We start from the raw sequence: 20,549 nt of genomic DNA on the forward strand, positions 1-20,549 counted from the left end.
ATGCAGTTGGATGATAACAGTCAAAATATTGTCAATTCCTTGGTTGAATTGGATAGAACACGTAGAAATGCTCAATCAGCAGCTGACGCACTACGTGAAACAGATCGATGGATTAATCTGATGCAATGTATTGACGAGTTGTTTGAAGTTGGTGATCTTGATCAGGTAAATATTTTCATTTCTGTATTTTAAATAGTTTATGTAAGGTAAAAATATGGGATTTATCTAGCAATGGAATCCAGGAAACTTGTTTTTCCTTACTTGAGACTTCAGTTGGATGTAGCTGTATCCCAAGGTTGCTGTCGACTCCAGAACTCCAACTCTAGTATGTATTTACATACAGCCTGAAAGAAACGGTCATCCCGGATTATACACTAATCACATTCCATCTGTTCTATCTAAACTTATGTCATAATGGCTATATCGAGGCAATCCGTTTAGAATGTACATTTTCTAACTAAGACTGATGGGAAACATTCAATCAAAATATCGACAATGAGATAATCTAAAGTATTACAAATTAAATTGACATTTCACCTAATTGTGTACACGTTAGTCATAATTAATGTGGAATCTTATATAAGCTTACTTCAGTCGAAATTCACTGATATTCCCATATTTTCTATTATAAGTTATTCTTGTCTGATTGGATTCATTTCGTACAACGTATATACCCTCTTTTCAAAAGTTATCAACTTTATCCTTTCAGACTATGTACTCAAATCAATCTCTAAGATTCACATTAAGAAGTGATTTTATCTACACACTCTTTATCAATCAAAAATGTCTTGACAACTATTTCGTCCTAGTATTGGACTTCTCAATAATCGACATCCACAACTCTACCAGGGATCAAACCAATGAGCTGGCATTCAAAGGTTAACAATCTAACTTTAATTTATTCACGATATTCACACTCGATATAGTTGGACTCCATTGGGCATTAATTGTTGCTAATTAATTATATATATTAATATAAATGGGAATGTGATATTTTCCTGTCTACTTTTCTTTTTTCTCTATAGCTTTGCTCGAGTATTGAGGGCATGAGTCAATGTTTAGTAAGTAAACTTTTGTATAATAATAGATAAAAAACGACTTTTGTCATGGATTAACATAAGATGGCAAAATCATTGATAATTAGCTAACATTGAACACTTACTGTTTATTTCAGTCTCAGACTCTTGTAAACACCTATGATTGATCACTTTCAAACAGAAGTCGAACCCATTACCATCTGGATTCATGAATACATGAATTCTTCGTTGATTTGTATTGTTTAATTATTGTCGTCACAGTAAATCCGCTCGATTTATCCCTCAAATCGTTTAAAATTAAGAATAAACATAATTTATCGGCACAGCTTATACCATCTTTGACAAACTACCAAACTCGAAAACGACGCAAGCATCAGAGTTATTTATAGAGAAAAGGACCAATCTATGAGTGTTTATAGCATTACAAATATTTGTGGTATAAATACAATGTCGTTTAGCCTCAGATATTGTCAGTTAGTAGCTTGGATACCTTTTTTTAGGCAGTGATTCAAGTTTTAAACTCCGTTTCACCTACTTTGAGTTGAACAACCGATTAGTTTTATCACTAATTCTTACAATTAAAGTACGGTTTGAAGCCATGTACATAAATCTATACTTGATAAGTCGATTAACTGTTTGATAGCTTGCATAATATCATACAGATATAGTAAATTCTGACCTTAACTGTATTGTTTTGTTTATGTAGTTTCTATCCCCCCTTTTTTTTCTCTCTCTTTCTCTTTTTGTTTTCATTTGTTCTACAGGCATCTTTTATTCATTTAAATGATTATGATGAACGTGTAAAACAAGTTGATCAGTATAAAAATAATTTAGAAACTTTAATAGCTCCAAAATTAATTCAATCATTTGATGATTTAAGTTTATTCATGATGTCAATGAGTACATTAATGTTAACTAATGACAATTACAATTATGCTAATGTTGATAGCAATAATAATTATAGTGGCAACAATAATAATAGATTAAAAACAACTGAAATGCATTATCAAAATGATCATTTAAAATTAACTTCACATTTAATTAACTTATTATGTCGGATTGGCCGTGAAAATTCGGCTAGAAAATATTATACTACTTGGTTAAAAGTAAGTAGTATGTTATTTTATCTTTAAAATAGTAAATTTCATCAAATAGTTTCACTTTTTTTTCAAAAAATGATTGTTGCATTTAATTTTATTATATAATTAAGATTGAAAGTAATATAGTATTGATGTCTGTAGGGCTTGATTTCCTACAGATACTATTCTAAACTAATCCTCAGAATATCGAATACCGAGTGTCGACTTAGCCAATGTCCAGAACAAGTAAGCTATTTGTTTCGATCATTTTTGATGTTGAAAATGTGTAGATTATTGAATACCATTTCTGTATTCTAAACTTGACATTCTCATCTTAATGGCGCTCTTAGCTTTCTTCCAGTCTATCTCCACACCAGCCATCAACGTCCGTCCAGCTAAGCAGTAGTTGAGCATAAGTAACATATTCTAACCACCTTATCAATCGATTCTCATGTTTACCTAATACCCTATACCCAACCTCAGCATTTCTCACTCATCATGGTTTATAAAACTTCCAAATTAGCAGAGCATTAAAGTAGAGTTTTGAGTTATTCGACACACTTAACAAATTTTCTCCTTAGCATTAATTCAGGTGCTGATGCAGAGTAACCGTGAAGTAACATTTTGCATTCAAAAAGAGAAAATTGCATTCCGTATATGTCTAGAGTTTTAACTTAGGCGACCAGCAAACTTTGCATTTTCTTAGAACCGCCACCAAACAGGACCATATCGTTTCCTAAGTTTCCTGGTAGATCGACTCCTGACAAGTCCGACAATGAGAGTATCTTGTTCAAAAGAATATCTATGACAAAGTTAAATAAGATTGCGGACAAGGAACAACCCTGATAATAATAATAATAATAATAATAACAATAATAATAATAATAAGGCTATATACTTAAGCAAAAGTTAAAGATCAATGTATTTATGCAGCTACAATCAAATTTGTTTTAAAAACACTAGTTTGTGCAACGAAGTATTTCGTCGTTTAATTAGTTCCTCATCGAGTCTTTGCACTAATATGCATAGATTTTACAGTTAAGGATAAAATCGTTATCGAATAAACGATGGTTAGTCAATTTAACTATGTTTTTATCTAGAAACGATAATCACAGTTAGAAACTCAACAGACATAAAATTAGATCTAATGATGCGATTGCGTAACTGGTGAATTATGATAATCCGTTGTGTAAGAATTAAGTAAGTTTTAAAATAGATAGATGACATAAAATAAGGTTATCAATTAACATTGTATAGAATCGAGATTTTTTGAGCAAAGTAATAACTTAAGTGAAGAATACCGTAGTAAATTAAGAATTTGAAAAGACTTCTTTTGTACACAAAGATTAGGTTCACTTATGTATTTATACCTGTGGTTCTTGTGATATGTCAAAGACAAAGTTTGATCATAATTATATCAAGTTCAATCGAATTTGAAGTTGCTTTGATATGATGACCAGTATTTAATAAATAGACCAAAACGGTGCTTGTTTTCTTTCTTTTTTGTTTGATCAACCAAGTGGAGTGATGTTCATAAATATCATAATGGTACGTGTGTGGTTGTACGTCAAGTATAATAGCTGGCTCCATAAGAATAGATAAACTGGTAAATATACACAGAAGCCATGGAACTAGGCAGTTTATCCTTATTTTAGGGACACAATAATACGTGACTAAAGAAAGTAGGACATAATCTAGCCGTGTTAAATGTGTTGTCCTATGGATTTGCCTATACGTCGTTTCATTATCTCACTGGTTATATCATCTTAGAACTGTAATTTTAAGAATAAGGACTTCTTCCGGTACTGTTGGTGATTTTAATTTAGATTCTCTTATGAACATATGTTTTGTTAGGAATTTTGTTGTATATGCATGTTCTACACAGTAGATCATGGATAAAATTTATTTTTGCCTCGAAAATGTTTTCAGAGCAATTAATTTTTTTCTCTATGCACCAAACATTTCACTAAATTTTGCTCATATTCTGATGGAACAATGTTCAAGAAATATGTATATTGACTTGGTGTAGTCAGTTCATGATTAACATTTCTTTTGATTATTCCATCTAACCTTCTTGTCAATAAGATATCTAGAAAAGGGGATGTTATCTTAGTTTCAGTCAGTCAGTAACAACGTAGAACTTCGTACGTACGTACATCAATTCGATTTGTCATACCACATTAGCATAGAGATGCAGTTGTCGATTCTAATCCCATAATGATAGAGGTACTAAGAGCATAAGCAGTAATCGGAAACATTGGGGTTTGAAGATATTAATCCAGTGAAATAAATTTGGAAAGAGGAAAAGGGGACATGAAGAATTCAGAAGATTAAAATTTGGGAGAACACAAAGAGTGGATGCATCTGCGTCATTGCAAACGATTTTGAGCCATGTCATTCAAAGTCCCTAACCATCGGTTGCTATCGTCTTGCGGATCCCAATCAGACAGTTCTACACATACCAACATGGCTCAGTTCACCTGTCAGTGACTTCATGGACTTGTGCCATGTTTTGTTCTGACCACCCCTAGTTTTCTTCCATCGTACTCTTACACCAGTGAACATCGCACGTTGGGGCAGTTGGTGGTTGAGCATACGTGACACATGTCCCAGCCATCTCAACTGATGAAGTTTTACTACTTCATCAATTGATTTGCCATCCTTACCTTGTACCCGTTTCCTAACAACTACATCTTAGTTTACTTCTTTCTTGAAAGTAACTACTTGATTAATTCTGTTTCATTCATATCATAATATTTCTTTATTTTCATAAAATAAATACATTATTTGTACAGATTAAATCTAGATGGAATAATTGGTCCAAAGATATATAGTGTTTGAGTTTAGGTTTAAAGATGCTGAAAACAAGTACGAGAAATTTAACTCTGTTATTATCTAATCACATAACAGTTATTTTAAATTAATAGATTATGGGGAAAAATAAAAGCTCTACATAGGTTATAATGTAAAAGGTTAGGGTTAAGTAATAAGAGTTAAACTGAAGTTCTGGGTTGGGTTTTTGCAAATTACAATTAGGTTTTTCCTCACAAACTTACATCATTTGTGATGCAATGCTTTGTCATTCTTCTGTTAAGAAACTTAAGAAACTTGTGGTTGAGATTTAGAGTAATAATTAGAAAATGTAAATATTATCTAGTCTCACTGAACATTCTTGACTACGCACAATCTTCCATAGAAGCAGTTGTTTTAAGTAATTTTGACTAACCACCAACTTAAATTCACTTTTTCGATTGCATATTAAGTATTTTTATATTGATTTCAATCCTTTTAAGAATCAACTAAAGCCATTTTTCACTTGGTTAATAATAACACTCATGATATTTATCACTGCAGCTTAGATTTTGCGCAAAATACATGAGGTGTTGTCTGAATACTTATTGGTTAACTCAAGGCCGTCAGTAGACTACTTTTATCACTGTCGTATTTTCGCTATTTTTTAGTTCATCTCTATGGTTGGTATAACGGATTGCCCAAAATATTTTTTTCTTTGGTATACTACGAAAATACGTTAATACGATAATAAGCCTAGTCATGTTATATCAGATCAAGGATTCACTACTCAGAATTGAGAACCGGGTTAACACTAGATGATACTTCATTCAGCACAATTGCAAGCAGTTACACTCACTGAATCCGGAATATAAATCAATGACAGGAAGGGAAATCACATTTAATAGACAGTACCGTCAAGAACCTGTTTGTCCACGCTCGGTGACCGATCATATTTCACTCAGCGCCCAAATGCCCTGGTACGGCTGAGGGTGGGGAGAGTCCACTCTCCCTCTCGAAATGCTCTCACATATGTACTCGGTGCCCCTTTGTACCAGTATTTATGTGTTCAAATAAATAAAAATATTTCACTCTACAAAATATTAATGGTATAATCTTATTAAGTCATTTTTAATCAAATAATATTTATTATTATTACTATAAACCTAAAGGAACAAGTGGCCGGCTTTTGGGATCGTAGTGCTTGTCAAACAGTAGAAAATACTACAACTGATGAATCGGACTCTTTGACAATGGTGGTGGTGGTATTACCTGTCGTTATACAAAAATTATCCTCTTATCAATCGAAAATATTTACAAATAAAGAACGACAAAAATTAAATTGTTTGCCAATATACCCTGACACCGAGCTGAATTCTGATCAGCTGACGAATTCACCAATGATCAATAATATCATATATTTCTATGCTTTATTGATATGCTTTTTTAAAGGACAGGTCAGTTTATGAGAATTAAAACTAATTTTTTACTTGTTAACATTGATTGGCATCATTTATATAGTTAGTGTTATTAGTATAGGTAGAGGATTTTGTGAAGTTTGTTGTGTGGTGAAAACTACTAACAAGATTACGTGTGAGTAGTATGTAGTGGAAAGTGATGTGGGAGCTTTTACAGTTAACAGACGGAGATAAAAGTTTCAGTAAACAATTGTTCACTTCTGCCCAGTTCCTTGTGCTACATCTGATGTCGCCGCCAGGGTAACGATAATCTTGTTAATACGTAAGCCAAATTTATTGGTTCACCTCAAGACCACGTCTGTTTCGTGTGGTCTTTCTCTGTTTGTCTGTACACTACTAGATTATCTCCATGTACCTCGACCCTCTACCAAATGTCGAAGTAATAAGATCATCAGTCTTTTAAAAGTAGGAGGCGAGTCTGCCAGTCCAAATGGCGTTCGTTTAAACTGGTATTGTCTGTGGCCCACACTAAAGGCCGTCTTGTATCTGTCGCGCTTGCTTATATTAAAAGTTGCCAATACCCTGACTGGAGGTCTAATATCGTAAACAATTTGGCTCCTTGTAGGTGGTCTGAAGTTTCCATCACTATGAGGATTGTACACGATCTCAGTTCAGTAATACTGTTCACTTCTCTGAAGTCGACACAGAATCTGTACTCCCCATCAAACTTCACTAGTAGTTTGGTGTATTCTACTTGTGTTGGCAGATATAAGTAGTATGTAGCACCAATCAAAAGCGAAATTGGCTGCCAACAGGAGATTGAACTGAAGAGAACGAGAAGGGAAACAGAGCAATTGTAATAACAACAGGAATGAAAAAATCATGAGACATTTGGAAGACAACTGCAGAAAGATGTGAAAATAATGCATTCAATGCATGGTTTCCATATTTTACAAAGACATTCTGTAATTTTGCATTAAACAATAAATTGGTTTCCCAACTAAGTCTTCACTCACTGCAGTAGAACAAGTGAATTATGTTGTCTATCAGTTTCCTAAGTTATCCCATCCCTTAGCGTTTCTTCCAACTAACGATTGACTTCCGTTACTATATGAGCTGAAATCCAACGGACACTGAACAACTGTTTCATCCAAGTATGGGACTTCTCAACAGTGTGCATCCACAAGTTAGGCATGCAATCTAGTGATTTGAAGATTAAGCCATCAACATGAGTCCTGGAAGTTTTGGGTTCAATGCTCAGAATAGTTGTGATTGAGCACTGCTAAGGGGTTCCATACTAGAACGAAATACCTGTCCAGTGCTTTATTGTACTTAGTGTCTGCTCAACTTAGACCGGTTTGTAATCAAATTAATAACTACTAATGAATTGGGTTAGGGGACATCACCAATGTACATATATTCATCAAACATGATAGTAGTAGTAGTATGTTGATTTTAACATTAGAAATTTGTTTATTAGCCATACTTAAAAAAAACATTTAATCTATTTAGGTTTCATTGCTTCTTATAGTATTTTCCTTATATGACGAGTTTACCAAACTACTGCTTAATTATAATAGTGCCAGGTAAATTTTCACTGTCATTTTAAGGGAGTCAAATTCACGATCTGCCATTTAGTGTAGTTTTACTGTTACAGTTGTGGAATTGTTTTGTGAACGGTTGATGAACAATCTTATGCAACCGAAAGATTACGTCCTGATATTGATGTTAGCGTAACTTACGCAAACTGCAACACACTAGAATATCAACTACAAAACTGAAGAGTGACTTGAATTTTTCAGAATCCAAAATTACTCTGTGATCAAAGATAATGATGCACTGGTGTATATGACTTAAATATATGCTTATATAAAATAAATGAAATGCGTGACTAGCAGTGGAATCCAAGACGCGTCTTTTGTCATATTTGCGACTCATCAACTGGATTTATTTGCACTTTACGGTTGACATCCACTCTGGTGTTCAAATCAGTACTTTGCGCTTCGAACAACAATACATTATCCACTGAGTGCTCATAGGCACTCATTTATACAACGAGTATGAATTTTTATTTAATTTGTAATGGTTTAAATTATTCTGTTAATATTTTTAACTGAAATTCGGTCAGTCATTGTTAACATATGTAGATCAAGTCTGGGATGCAAGCACATCTATCTGATGAGTCTTAAATAGGACAAAACACTTACCTTTTATCCCACTACTAATCTTAATTGGATTTTAGAATTTTAGAGCCAATCAACGTGTACTGTAAAATCATAAACAAATTGTAACTTATCAGAATGGGTTTTGTGGAGAGTTTTAGAAATTTCACAGATTGAAATCATGAGTCAGTTGAAGCTAGACCACCATTGAAAACCTGGAAGCACTGGACGGCCGTTTCGTCCTGGTATGGGACTCCTCAGTAGTGTGCATCCACGATCCCGCACCACACTGGCTCGAACCCAGGACCCACCGGCTTCACGCGCGAGCACTTAACCACTAGACCACTGAGCCGGCATCCAACGGTGTTAATGTCTAACTTCAACCAATCCACGAAGTTGCGCCACCGTACACCATTGTCTTCAGCGAAGCCAGTAGGTCCTGGGTTCGAGCCCCGTGTGGTGCGGGATCGTGGATGCGCACTGCTGAGGAGTCTCATACCAGGACGAAACGGCCGTCCAGCGCTTCCAGGTTTTCAACGGTGGTCTAGCTTCAACTGACTCATGATTTCAACCTGTGAAATTGTAACTTGATAATACATAAAACAATTTCTTTGTTTTTCGTTATTTGTTTGTCTATTGTAGTTAAATGCAAAATTAATTTTTCACTGTCAAGTAGATCAACCTAACTGTAATCATCATCATCATCATGAAGAACAACACCAACAAAAGTCAGAATATCTTTTTCCTATTGAATTACTTATGGATTTTACCGATTCATTAAAATCATTTAAGCCATTTCAAACATTTACCAATTCTATAGTGAATTATCAATTAATTGGATGTTTATTTCGTGTTAGTTTGTTTTTTTTTATTTTGTATGTGTTATTTATATAAATATTTAATGGTGTTTGGAAAAAATCAATAGATAGCCCCGTCCAGTGCTTCCAGGTTCCCAACGGTGGTCTAACATCAATCGATCCATGATCTCAGTCAAAAACTTAATAATCTCCACAACCTCTATACTGGTAGATAACCCTGAAGTTAGATTTCATAATGGTTAACCTGTAATAGGACTTCGGATTTCTTGTCTTCTGAGAGTGGATAGTACTTGTTTCTTGTCTCTCAGTGTGACAGCTAGAAATATTATCTGTGAAAATGTATTACGGGGTTATCAGTCAATGAATTTAGTGATTGTATAATCAATGTGTGTAAGTGGGTGCAAACTATATTCTAGTTGGTTTTCCGCATGATTACTATAACCAAAAGTTGTTTTAGGTGTGTGATGTCTCACAAGCGGTCACAATGATCCAAATGCATTCACTCTTTACTTTCCCTCAAGTATTGAATCTTAAAATGATCTTATACTATTTATTCTGGAATCATATTGTTTGTGCATGTGGTCTTTTCTACTACAACCACTGTTACTATCTCGACTTCTACTACTCTGATATTTGTCTTAATCTCATCGCACTGTATTGATGTAGTTTGGCGACTTGGACTGATTCACATATATTTAAGGTTCTACTATGCTTATGAATATCTGAACTATATTCATTGGAACGTTATCTGGTCTCTGACATGTTTACTGTATTTGTATATCGGATAACCAAGTTGAGAAGAAACTTCTGTTAACGAGACTATATTTTAGGGATGAATCAATGAAATTAAGGATAACAAGTGTTGATTTTTGGCGCAAAATTCATTCATTTATAAAGCTAAATAAAATTCTGGCATTATAGCTTGTCAGTTCGTGATGAAAATCCTTATTTTAATTGTTAGACCTAAATTCTAGCTCTAAATCCTAGTCCTAATTTATAACCTTTTGACCTTAGTAAGTAGGTGACTTATCTCAAGGTCACTTTGGCGTCGCTCTAAAGTTGTCCATAAATTATAGTGTGACCCTTCTGCTTCCCCATTTTCTATAGAGAAATAAACTTTTTGAAATAGATGAACATCCGTAGGTTGGGAGGAAATCTCAGGATTGCTTAATTATTATTAAAAATGCTCTAGTTTCAATAATAACGAGGTAATCACAAGTGCTTTCTTACTGAATATTTTGCATAACATTTGCTCTTTTTCTAATTGGCTGCTATTTGAAGGTCTTGCACTGGTTAGTGCTCATACTGAGTCTTTCCTACATCTTCTTTCTATGTTAACAACCAAATGTTGATGTGTTGTAAACCTTCTTCAGTAGGACTGTTTGTATTAAAATATATCAACGTCCCTTAATTTTTATACTTTTATTATTATTTTATTTCAACACATACATAATGGTACAAAGAGGCACCAAATACATATGCGCCACACAAATCTCATTCGATATGTGTGAGGGCTGTGATACTGCCCGGGTGCCCAAACCGAAGCAGGTGGTTTTCTTAGGGGCCACACCCCGAGCCTTCGACCTGAAGGTCTGATCCACAAGGCAGTGGAGCATCGTAAGGAGATGCAGTCCCATGGAAGCCGGTGACCAACAATTGGTTCATACGCCATTTGTTCCTTCAGGATACTGGAGCCTATGTGCACCATTGGTTTTGAATCCGGTTAAAGCGCCGGACATTCGCTTTTCGTCCGCTCATTTTCGTAAACAACAACCCCGCCACGAGAAGGCAGTGAGTAGGACTTCCCTGGCAGAGGCTATATACGCGTGGCCGTGTGAGAGCATTTCGAGAGGGAGAGCGGACTCTCCACACTCTCGGCCGTACCAGGGCATTTGGGGGCATAATTTTTATACATCTCAGGTCAGCCACAATTTCTAGTCGTTTTTATCAAAACATGGCAGTAAGTTACCAGTATTTCATCACATGCGTCGGTACTACCGAGTGAGCAATATTAAAGTTAGGTATATGGTCTTTTTAATGATAGCGAAACTATAGCTTCATCATATACATCTTTATATTTAACGGTGGTTTGGTTAGAATTATATTGAAGAAAATCTCTAAGGTGGTCAGACTAAAACGGGACACCAGTCCATGTAGTGACTCGTTGTTGCTCTACACTGTAGTAGTGTGTACGAACTACCTGGGATTTTTTAAAGGTATGTGAGGTAACTGTGATAGATAGTATAAGATCTTAGGTGTTTATGTCTTATAACCGGTTGCAATTGGACATATTATTCATTCCCTATATTCTTCCCAACTCTTGTCTTCAATAACATTCCATACGTTTTTTATTACGTAAGTTTATGTTTATTGTGTTCTTTTGTTCCCAATAGATTCATACTACTAAGCAATTGCATAACTTAATTGTATCAGTGTAAACTGTAGCAAGTTGTACCGATGAACATCTGTGTCCATATCCCTTATCTAGTTTATTACTAAGTGATTGGATAAAAATTTTTTTCTAGAGAAAAATATCAATCACATATTTTTACATTTATTTTATTTCCACAGGTAACTGTTGGATATTTACAGTATTTTGAAGAATTACTAATTCCTTTTTATTCAGGTAACTAATTTTATTGTCTTTAATCGACTGATCACTGAGTAGTGACCAATGTTTATGTGTGTCATGTGCTTTTTAGTGCTAATCGACTTAAGTCGATGCAGTTGCAATTTGGTCACTAATCTAAGTGAGAAGACATCCCATGCACGATGTTGTTGAGATGTAAGGTTATGGTTAGAAATAGCTGGCAGGAAATCCTTCTCTATCTAAGTTCCGATCTACTTGGAACTTATCAACATAGTATATCTGTAATCTTGAGGGAACTGGTTCTCCCTGGCGGATTCGATCCCGTGTCACCTAGCTTCATAGTCAAAGATGTTATCACTGAGTTGTTCAGGTGCCGGCTGATCTGCTGTATGAATAAGATATATTTATAATTAGTTGGTTGATCACTGAGTAGTGACCAATGTCATGTATTTCAAGTCCTTTGTATTGTTGATCGAATCCTGCCGATCACTATGCATCATGATTTGTAGGAAAAAACACCTAACTGTCAGTTTTTACTGTTCATGATCGAATATATATATAGGCTGTCTGTTTATCTTCGTTTGTATAAACACGAACTAGCTCTCAAGCGCCATAACGTTGACAATTATGAACATACATTCAACTGGGGGAAATTTCGAAATTTTCTATAGGGAATACTAAAAATAGCAGTAAATTTTTAGAAGCTCAGAAGTATTAAACCATTCAGCTTAGAGAATGAAGCTTGACTTAAGCCGAAAATTTTCTACCATATCTTAAAAACAACGGTAGCTGTATAATAAAACTATACAACGCCAAATACTCAGTGCCTTCTTGCGGCTGGAGGACGAAAAGCGAATGTCAGACTCTTTAACCGGGTTGACAGATATGGAGGATCCAACTAGGGGAGTTGGAAAACTCTGACTCCAAACCGAAACTGCACATAGACTCCAGGATTCTAAGGAAACAGATGGCGTATGAACCTATTGTTGATCACCGGCTACCACGGGACTGCATCTTCTAGCGTTGCTTCACTGCCTTGTGGATTAGACTTCTAGGTCAAAAGGTTGGGTAATGGCTTCTTAAGAAAACTGCCTGCTTCAGTTTGGGAACTCAGGCAGTATTCCAGCCTTCACAGAAATCAATTCATTTGTGTGGCGCATACATATTTGATTCCTCCTTGTGGAGATATATTACACCTTCAAAATAATTTAGATCTGATTAACATTAGTATTCTTATTAATAAAAGTAACAATCTTAATAATTACTTTAATTTCTTTTTCAGACATAACAAACAGAAAAGTTTGTTCCAAAGATATAACAACCTTATTAAGAATAAATAACAATAATATTGATTCTAATCGGGATAATGTTGACAATTTCAAATTGGCTTTTATTCAATTAATTCAAGTATTTATTCATCCATTTATAAAGTTGCCAGAATTATTCAGTAATTATATACATAAACAATTTGATTATAAACGAAATGAATTAAATATTGTAAGTTATATTTTTATTCGTTTTCTCTTTCTTTCTTTCTTTCTTTCTTTCTCCTCTTATATATCTCTCATAGGTTTGATTATTTAAAATGGCAAAGGCTGTATACGCGTGGCTGTGTGAGAGCATTTCGAGAGGGAGGACAGGCCTACCCCACTCTCGGCCATACCAGGGCATTTGGGGGCAGTAATAATAAATAACCTCTTATATATCTCTCATAGTTTCCATTATTTAAAATTTATTTTCAGAATGAGAATTTTTGGAAGTCGTAGTAATTTTAATAGTTGAATTCATGAGTCAATTGAAGCTAGATCATCATGGAAAACCTGGAAGCACTGGATGGCCGTTTCATCTTAGTATGGGACAACTCGGCAGTGCGCATCTACGATCCTGCACACGGGATTCGAACCCAGGACCTTCGGTTTCGCCTGCGAACGCTTAACCTTTAGACTACTGAGATGTGATTCAAAGGTATTAATATCTAACTTTAATTGATCCACGATAATGCGCGAACATCTTGCACTGTCTTCAGTGGGTAACACGGTCGAACTCCACTGGTCACGGCTTCTGACCAGTTCATGATCTTAATTAAAACTCAACAATCATCACAATCCTATACTGATAAAATATAAGTACCCTTATATGATATCACATTAGTTCTGGTAGAATTCTCATTACGCCATCTAAATATTTTAATCTGTTTTGATTGACTAGCTAACCTGTTTTAGATAAACAGTAAGCTCGAACACCGTTCTACTTATTACATTTTGGGTGACAAGTTAGTATCATTAGCCCTTAACACCTAGAGTATAATTCATGTATCCAAATACCTAGTGAACGAGTGGACTTATGAATAACAATATTTTGTAGAAAGATGACCAAAAGTCTTTTTTCAATCTTGCATTTTACATTTATTAAATACTGTGTAATAATGATAATTCCATATACATTTAGACAGTTGGTAATAATAATCCACCAGATGTTTTGGATAAATTGAACAAAGATGTTGTAATACAATCAATTTCACTCTTCTATGATACAATTCATTTGTGTTTTGAAGAGACTGGTGCAATAGGGATTCCTTTCATATTGGATATTATTCAAGTAAGCGATTTTTGGATGTTATTTTGTTGTCATAGTTGTTGCTTTTTTTTACTATAATCAGTTTTCTTTGAAAAAATGTGGTTCATTTCTACTAAAGCGATCTACAAAACTACTTCATTTTTGTTATTATCATGTTAAAGAATTTGCCTTTTTCCTAAATCAGTTCTTCGCGTAACCTTTGACCTTTGTTATGATTGGTTGTCACTACTCTTAGTCGTCCAATTTTTTGTACGATTCAGGAACATGCCTTCGTTATTATACATACTGAATCGTACTATTTCATGTTATTCTGTTCGAATATTGAGTTTTTCCTACACTTCATTTTCTTTCAGTGTTCAGTGATAGTTGTGTGTCAACTGAGGTAGGAATGTTCATATTAGAATGTCTCAGTCGCTTCTGAATTTGTAATTGTTGTAGGCTAACCAGAATCCCCAATACATAGTCATTCCTACCAAGACGTAACAGTTTCCGTATATATATATATATATATATATATATATATATATATATATATATATATATATATATATATATATATATATATATATATATTAGTTATGACCGACTGCTTTACAAAATAATGTGTTAGTACTTCTAGAAAGAATTGTTCGACTATGAGATGATTACCTGATGTAAAGCAATATAGCAGCTACATGCTGATCAAGGGTCCAACTTTGAAAGTATGTTGATGAGGGAACTATGCTAGTTACATAAAATCAACGGTTGATAATATTCATTTTCCTAATTTATATTTTCACATGATATTTTCTGATTGATTGTTTTCATTTGGCATTGATGACTACTCAGTGATATATCAATGAAAGTACCTCAGTCCTTCAGTACGTTTAGTCACGAGCTGTATAAATCAATGGTAGCATGTCAGACTGTGTGACTGAACTACTCAGTGTTTTCCAAACTACACATACACCTTCTTGTTGAGTACCAGCTGATAAAAGATCTAGGCATTCTTGTCGATTACTTACTACCAACCATCTTAACGTCAGTACATCACTTTTCATCACAGTCAGAAACTTCCACATTTGCAAATGAATAAATAAATGAAGTTAGAGCACATATTAATGTTATATCCGAACAAAGACTAAAGAAATGTTAACTTTCAGAACTGATTTATGGACTATTATTATATTTATATCCCAATTGTATAGTTAATTAAACACTATTATATGAATTGATATTCCTTTTATCATAAGTTTTCGATTGACCCTTTAACCACTCTCATACAATTTACTATTCTTACTTTATTCACAGTCTCCCTTAATTACAACAACTTTCAGCTTGATCTTGTATAGTTGTTTTCAATTTTTATGATATGATGCTATCTGATCTACCTGGTCTTGTGTTCTTTTCCTGTTCGTTTGGGGCTAGTTAATATTCAGTCATAGATTATCAGTCTTCTTCATCCTTGTTGCTTATTGTTTGCTTAAAGTCATCTATTCGTATTGGTCGGTGCTAGAAAATAACAATGAACTCAAAAGATTAATCGATTTATTATCGTTTCTTGTTTTTGTTTTTTTGTATGTACGATTTGATTTATTCAGAGTTATTGGGATTCATTAATTGCTAATTGGATAATATGGAATACATGGATTGAAAAACAATTAATGAAAACTGACATGGAATTAAATTATCATCAAGCTTATGGTTTTATGTGGATATTAAAATTTGCTCATTTAACAGGTAAATTGATTTTTTATAAAAAATGAAGAATAAAAAACAACTGTTTTTAAGCAAAGATGGATAGTGGCTAGCAGTGGAATCCAGGACGCGCGTTTTGTCAGCTGGATGTACCTGCATCCCAGAGTTGATGTTTACGCCGAGACTCGAATCCAGTACTGTTCGCTTCAAACGAAATCGCGTTATCCACTTAGCTACTGAGTCCTGATAGTCACCTGCTTGTGCAATGGGTTGAAGTTTAAATTCGTTTGGCGTTGTCTTACTTGTATCTTCATATTGTTGTTTAGGACTGCAGTTGATTAGGCTCTTGTTGTAGGATGAAACGCGCGTCACGGATTCCACTGCTAGCCACTATCCATCTTTGCTTAAAAAGCTTGTGACTTAAGGCTATATCGAGACAATCCGCATAGGATGCGCATATGCCAACAAGAGGCTGATCAACTGCAGTCCTAAACAACAATGAGAAGATACAAGTAAAACAACGTCAAGTGAATTTACATTATAATACTACAACACGATAATTTAATCAATCGATGACCTGTGGTTAAACAGTTACCATTAAATTGGATATTCAATCTATACGCTGTACACAGACTGGATCATGTCATACAGGATATACAATTATTTCATGACTAGATATAGAGGATCAGGGTTTATGACGTTAACCAACACTTTATTCAACATAATTATTTTACTCAGTGAGTTCAGAGTAGAAATCATTGATAAGAATAAAATCATTTGTAGTTAACGATCTGTGTCTGACAGTCTGCGCTCAGCTATCAACCATATCTTCCTTCCACGAGCAACCACACATGAGTATCCCATTACAAATGGACAATTACTCTGTGTATTAAATGCTTGGTTTGAAGTTGGAACTATATCCATGTTTTTAATGGTTTCTCAAGTGAATATAATGATGTTAATCACTCTATTCAATACTAGATGTATATATTACAGTAAAGAATTTTCATTACAAAGTATTATAAGGGTATGAACATTGGGAAAGTTGGGACTTCGGAACTACTTTTAGAATCATTATCATTATCTACGCTTTTATTGTTTTATTAGTAGATAACTGTATTGTTGCATTTCTATACCCTTCTTACTGTAAGCTTTTAATGGAGCTACCAACTATCCTTATACTTTTTATTATTCCTTAGTTATTGTTGATTTACTGTGTACTGCATCACTAATGGTATGATAGTGCGATTTGGTGTGATGTATGTTCAGTGATAGTAGGTAAATTATTGTATGAATTTCGAGTCATGGTTGAATTGAGTACAATAGAGAACTGATCTGTTTCCTATTTGCGTCTTCTGATTGGTTACTGGATTAGAACGAACTAGAAGGTCAGTAAGCGTAACAATCTCGGTCGTTGTTCATGAGTTAGTGTATCAATTGGTAGATAGGTCACCGGTCGTTCTGGCATATAGATGAATCAATCAGTAGTCAGAATCTTGATTAAGTAATATAACACGTAATATTAATTAGTACCCCAAGCCATAAAAGACTTGCGGTCATAAGCCACAATATATAGTACACAATATTGCCATAAATTTCACTTTATCACATTTACATATGCATACATTTGTAACGAAATGAATCGAAATTCTTGAAGTGAGGACCCGTGATCAGTAGACCATGTTGGGCGTTACACACATATCATCGATGTGAATGAATGATGATTGCAGATTAACTTGGTTTGATCGAAACTATAATTGTAAATTGTCAAACTGTAAATTCAATTTTCTGAATGTAACCCACTCACTGAGACTTGCAGGTCTTTTGTTTGATCAGTTCCAGGGTCATTGGTGAATACTAATGTTAAGGAGTACCATACTAGGGTGAAACAGCAATCTAGTGATTTTTAGCTCTCAATGTCTAGTCCAAATCAGTTTGTGGTTTAACATATCTTTGAGAAGGAATGAAAGGATGTGTGTTCAAAAGAATATTGGAGTTCAATATCTAGAAGTGACTGAGGAGTGACAGATTCTGAGACATGACACCCAAACAACTGACCTCAGTTGTCGCTCGGATCCTGACCAGGTAGTTTACTTCTACCCAGTATAGGTCAGATTAGTACTCAGTGATTTTATGAACTTATTCCACGTCTTCTGGAGTATTTCTATTACAGCTTATATTACACCTGCAGGTTGGTAGACAGTACTTCTCGATAGGAATAAGCTTCTTGTTGACTACCTCCAATCACCTTACATTGCTCAGGATGTCGATCCACTTATACTAGTGGTGGCCACAATAAAATGAACAAGAGAGTATGATCAGCACTATCCACAGGGATCGAAAATAAACAAAATGTACGACAACACGAAAGTGTCGATAATGTCAATTATGCATCTAAAAGAGGAAACAAAAGGCTATTGTCACATGAATAATACACATTAATACATTTTCACACACATGAACACATAAATATAGGAAAATAAAGGATGTTATAACTCAATCTTTATTCATTTACATTTTGTTAACAACTTTCACACTCGGAATTCATTGTTCAAGTATTGTGTTTTCTTGTTGTATCACATAGACATGAAATGCTTTGTGAAATTTCGACAACAGTCTTTCTTTTATTTTCTTCGAATAGGGAATTAGCTTCACAATCTGACATTTTCGTGGAGTATGTCATGTCTAAATGTTCTGATTGGTTATCGTCTGTTCTTAATTCGACTGATAAGTAAGTTGATAAGCTTTATAAAAAAGTTTATATCATTATTACAGATAATTCAAATTATCCCGTTGTTACTAATCTTGACTTCGTTTAAGAGATAGTGGAATAGATTTGTAGCTCAGGTGGATGATTTTTGGCGAAGTTTTGTTCTCTGAGCTGGATGGTTTGGTCGTGGGGTTTTGATTGTTCTTCTGAACAAAATCATCAGCACAAACTTCAGGTAGAAGTGAAGTGTTCGAAATTCTCCACATATGACTTTCAGCTTATTCTGTAGACCTCGATCTTGACTGGTTATTGTTGACCTTTAACCTGGCACTGTCTAATTCTTTATTCTGAATGTATCTCCCATTGATTTGATTCTTGGTCTTATATTTATCCGATTTTTCTGATCGGTTGATATATTGTGTACATACCTAATATTGGACTAAAATAAAAGTAGATTTTTAGAAAAAGTTTATGAGTAAATAGATCATGAGATATTAGATTAACTTATGAAGTCATTGACTGTTAGTTTGAACTGTTTCGGTCAGTGTAGACTATCAATTGATTGAGGTTTGAAGGATATATATGAACAGTTGTTAAAGACCTTAAATGGTGTATCGTTGTGTTCACTGTTTATCATCTTCCTTATAATTTTGAGTTATATTATTCACGGATTTTTATATTCCACGAATTCATTCTTTCTGTTTTATTGAACTAATGTTTGAACTCTCACTCAATATATTGGTCCTACTGTCTTTTTATTCGACTATTTTGCTCCTGATCTTGTAGATTTTTCTTGCTATGCTATGGTGTCTCGTAACAATTCATGCTAAAATACATTTTTACCATGTCCTACTTAGATTATAACTGAACGACTTTAGTTTGGACAGCCTGTATAATGTCATAAGTCTTTACACAAACAGTGTAACTTAAAGCCCCAAGTTCGTAAACGTGCACTTGGTGTCAGTTAAAAAGCGCCATTTTGTTTCAACGTTACGTTGTAACACCTGTATAAATACACACATTCACGTGATTTACTGACTTTAATAACTCATACAGCATATGACTATTGAGTCATTTTCACTGTCCTAGTAACTGTGTTCTGTTCATAGGAGATTGTATCCGTCAGTATATATGTGGTGAACAAGACTTGGTAGAGTTAACCAATTCATTGTTTAGTGCAAAAATTACAGAGTGCCTTCATAAAATATGAAGAACATACATTAAATACATCACTAGTCCCACCGCCCAAATGCCTTGGTACTCTCGAGGGTGGGGAGAGTCAATCCTTCCCCTCGAAATACTCTCATATGTCCAAGCGTATACAGTCACTGACAGGAAGTCCTACTCACTGGCTTCTTGTGGCAGGGGTGTTGTTTACGAACTCGAGAGGACGAGAAGCGAATGTCCGGCGCTTTAACCGGGTTGGAGGATCTACCTAGGGAGTTGGAAAATACTGATTTCAAACCAACGGTGCACATGGGCTCCAGTATCCTAAAGGGAACAAATGGCATATGAACCAACTATTGGCCACCAGCTACAACAAGACTGCACCTTCCAGCGTTGCTCCACTGCCTTGTGCGTCAGACCTTTAGGTCGAAGGCTCGGGTAGTGGCCCCTAAAAAGCCATCCGCTTCAGTCTGGGCACCCGGACAGTATTCCAGCCCTCACATAATTCGAATGATTTGTGTGGC

General features: G+C 34.7%; 1 protein-coding gene across 1 annotated transcript in view; it reads left to right on the forward strand.

The window, feature by feature from the left end:
* Positions 1-20,549, forward strand: part of PRMT3_5 (Protein arginine N-methyltransferase 3) — a gene marked incomplete at both ends in the record, with an annotated part of 37,580 nt that continues 17,031 nt past the window's right edge. Inside the window, 8 exons of the mRNA XM_051219579.1 lie at positions 1-165; positions 1,802-2,143; positions 6,079-6,363; positions 9,129-9,338; positions 11,876-11,930; positions 13,177-13,391; positions 14,343-14,492; positions 16,052-16,190. Coding sequence (XP_051064312.1) covers positions 1-165; positions 1,802-2,143; positions 6,079-6,363; positions 9,129-9,338; positions 11,876-11,930; positions 13,177-13,391; positions 14,343-14,492; positions 16,052-16,190 — 1,561 coding nt within the window. The remainder of the gene's footprint in view (positions 166-1,801; positions 2,144-6,078; positions 6,364-9,128; positions 9,339-11,875; positions 11,931-13,176; positions 13,392-14,342; positions 14,493-16,051; positions 16,191-20,549) is intronic.

This window comes from Schistosoma haematobium, chromosome 7, assembly GCF_000699445.3.
Source record: "Schistosoma haematobium chromosome 7, whole genome shotgun sequence".
Taxonomy (NCBI): Eukaryota; Metazoa; Platyhelminthes; class Trematoda; order Strigeidida; family Schistosomatidae; genus Schistosoma; species Schistosoma haematobium.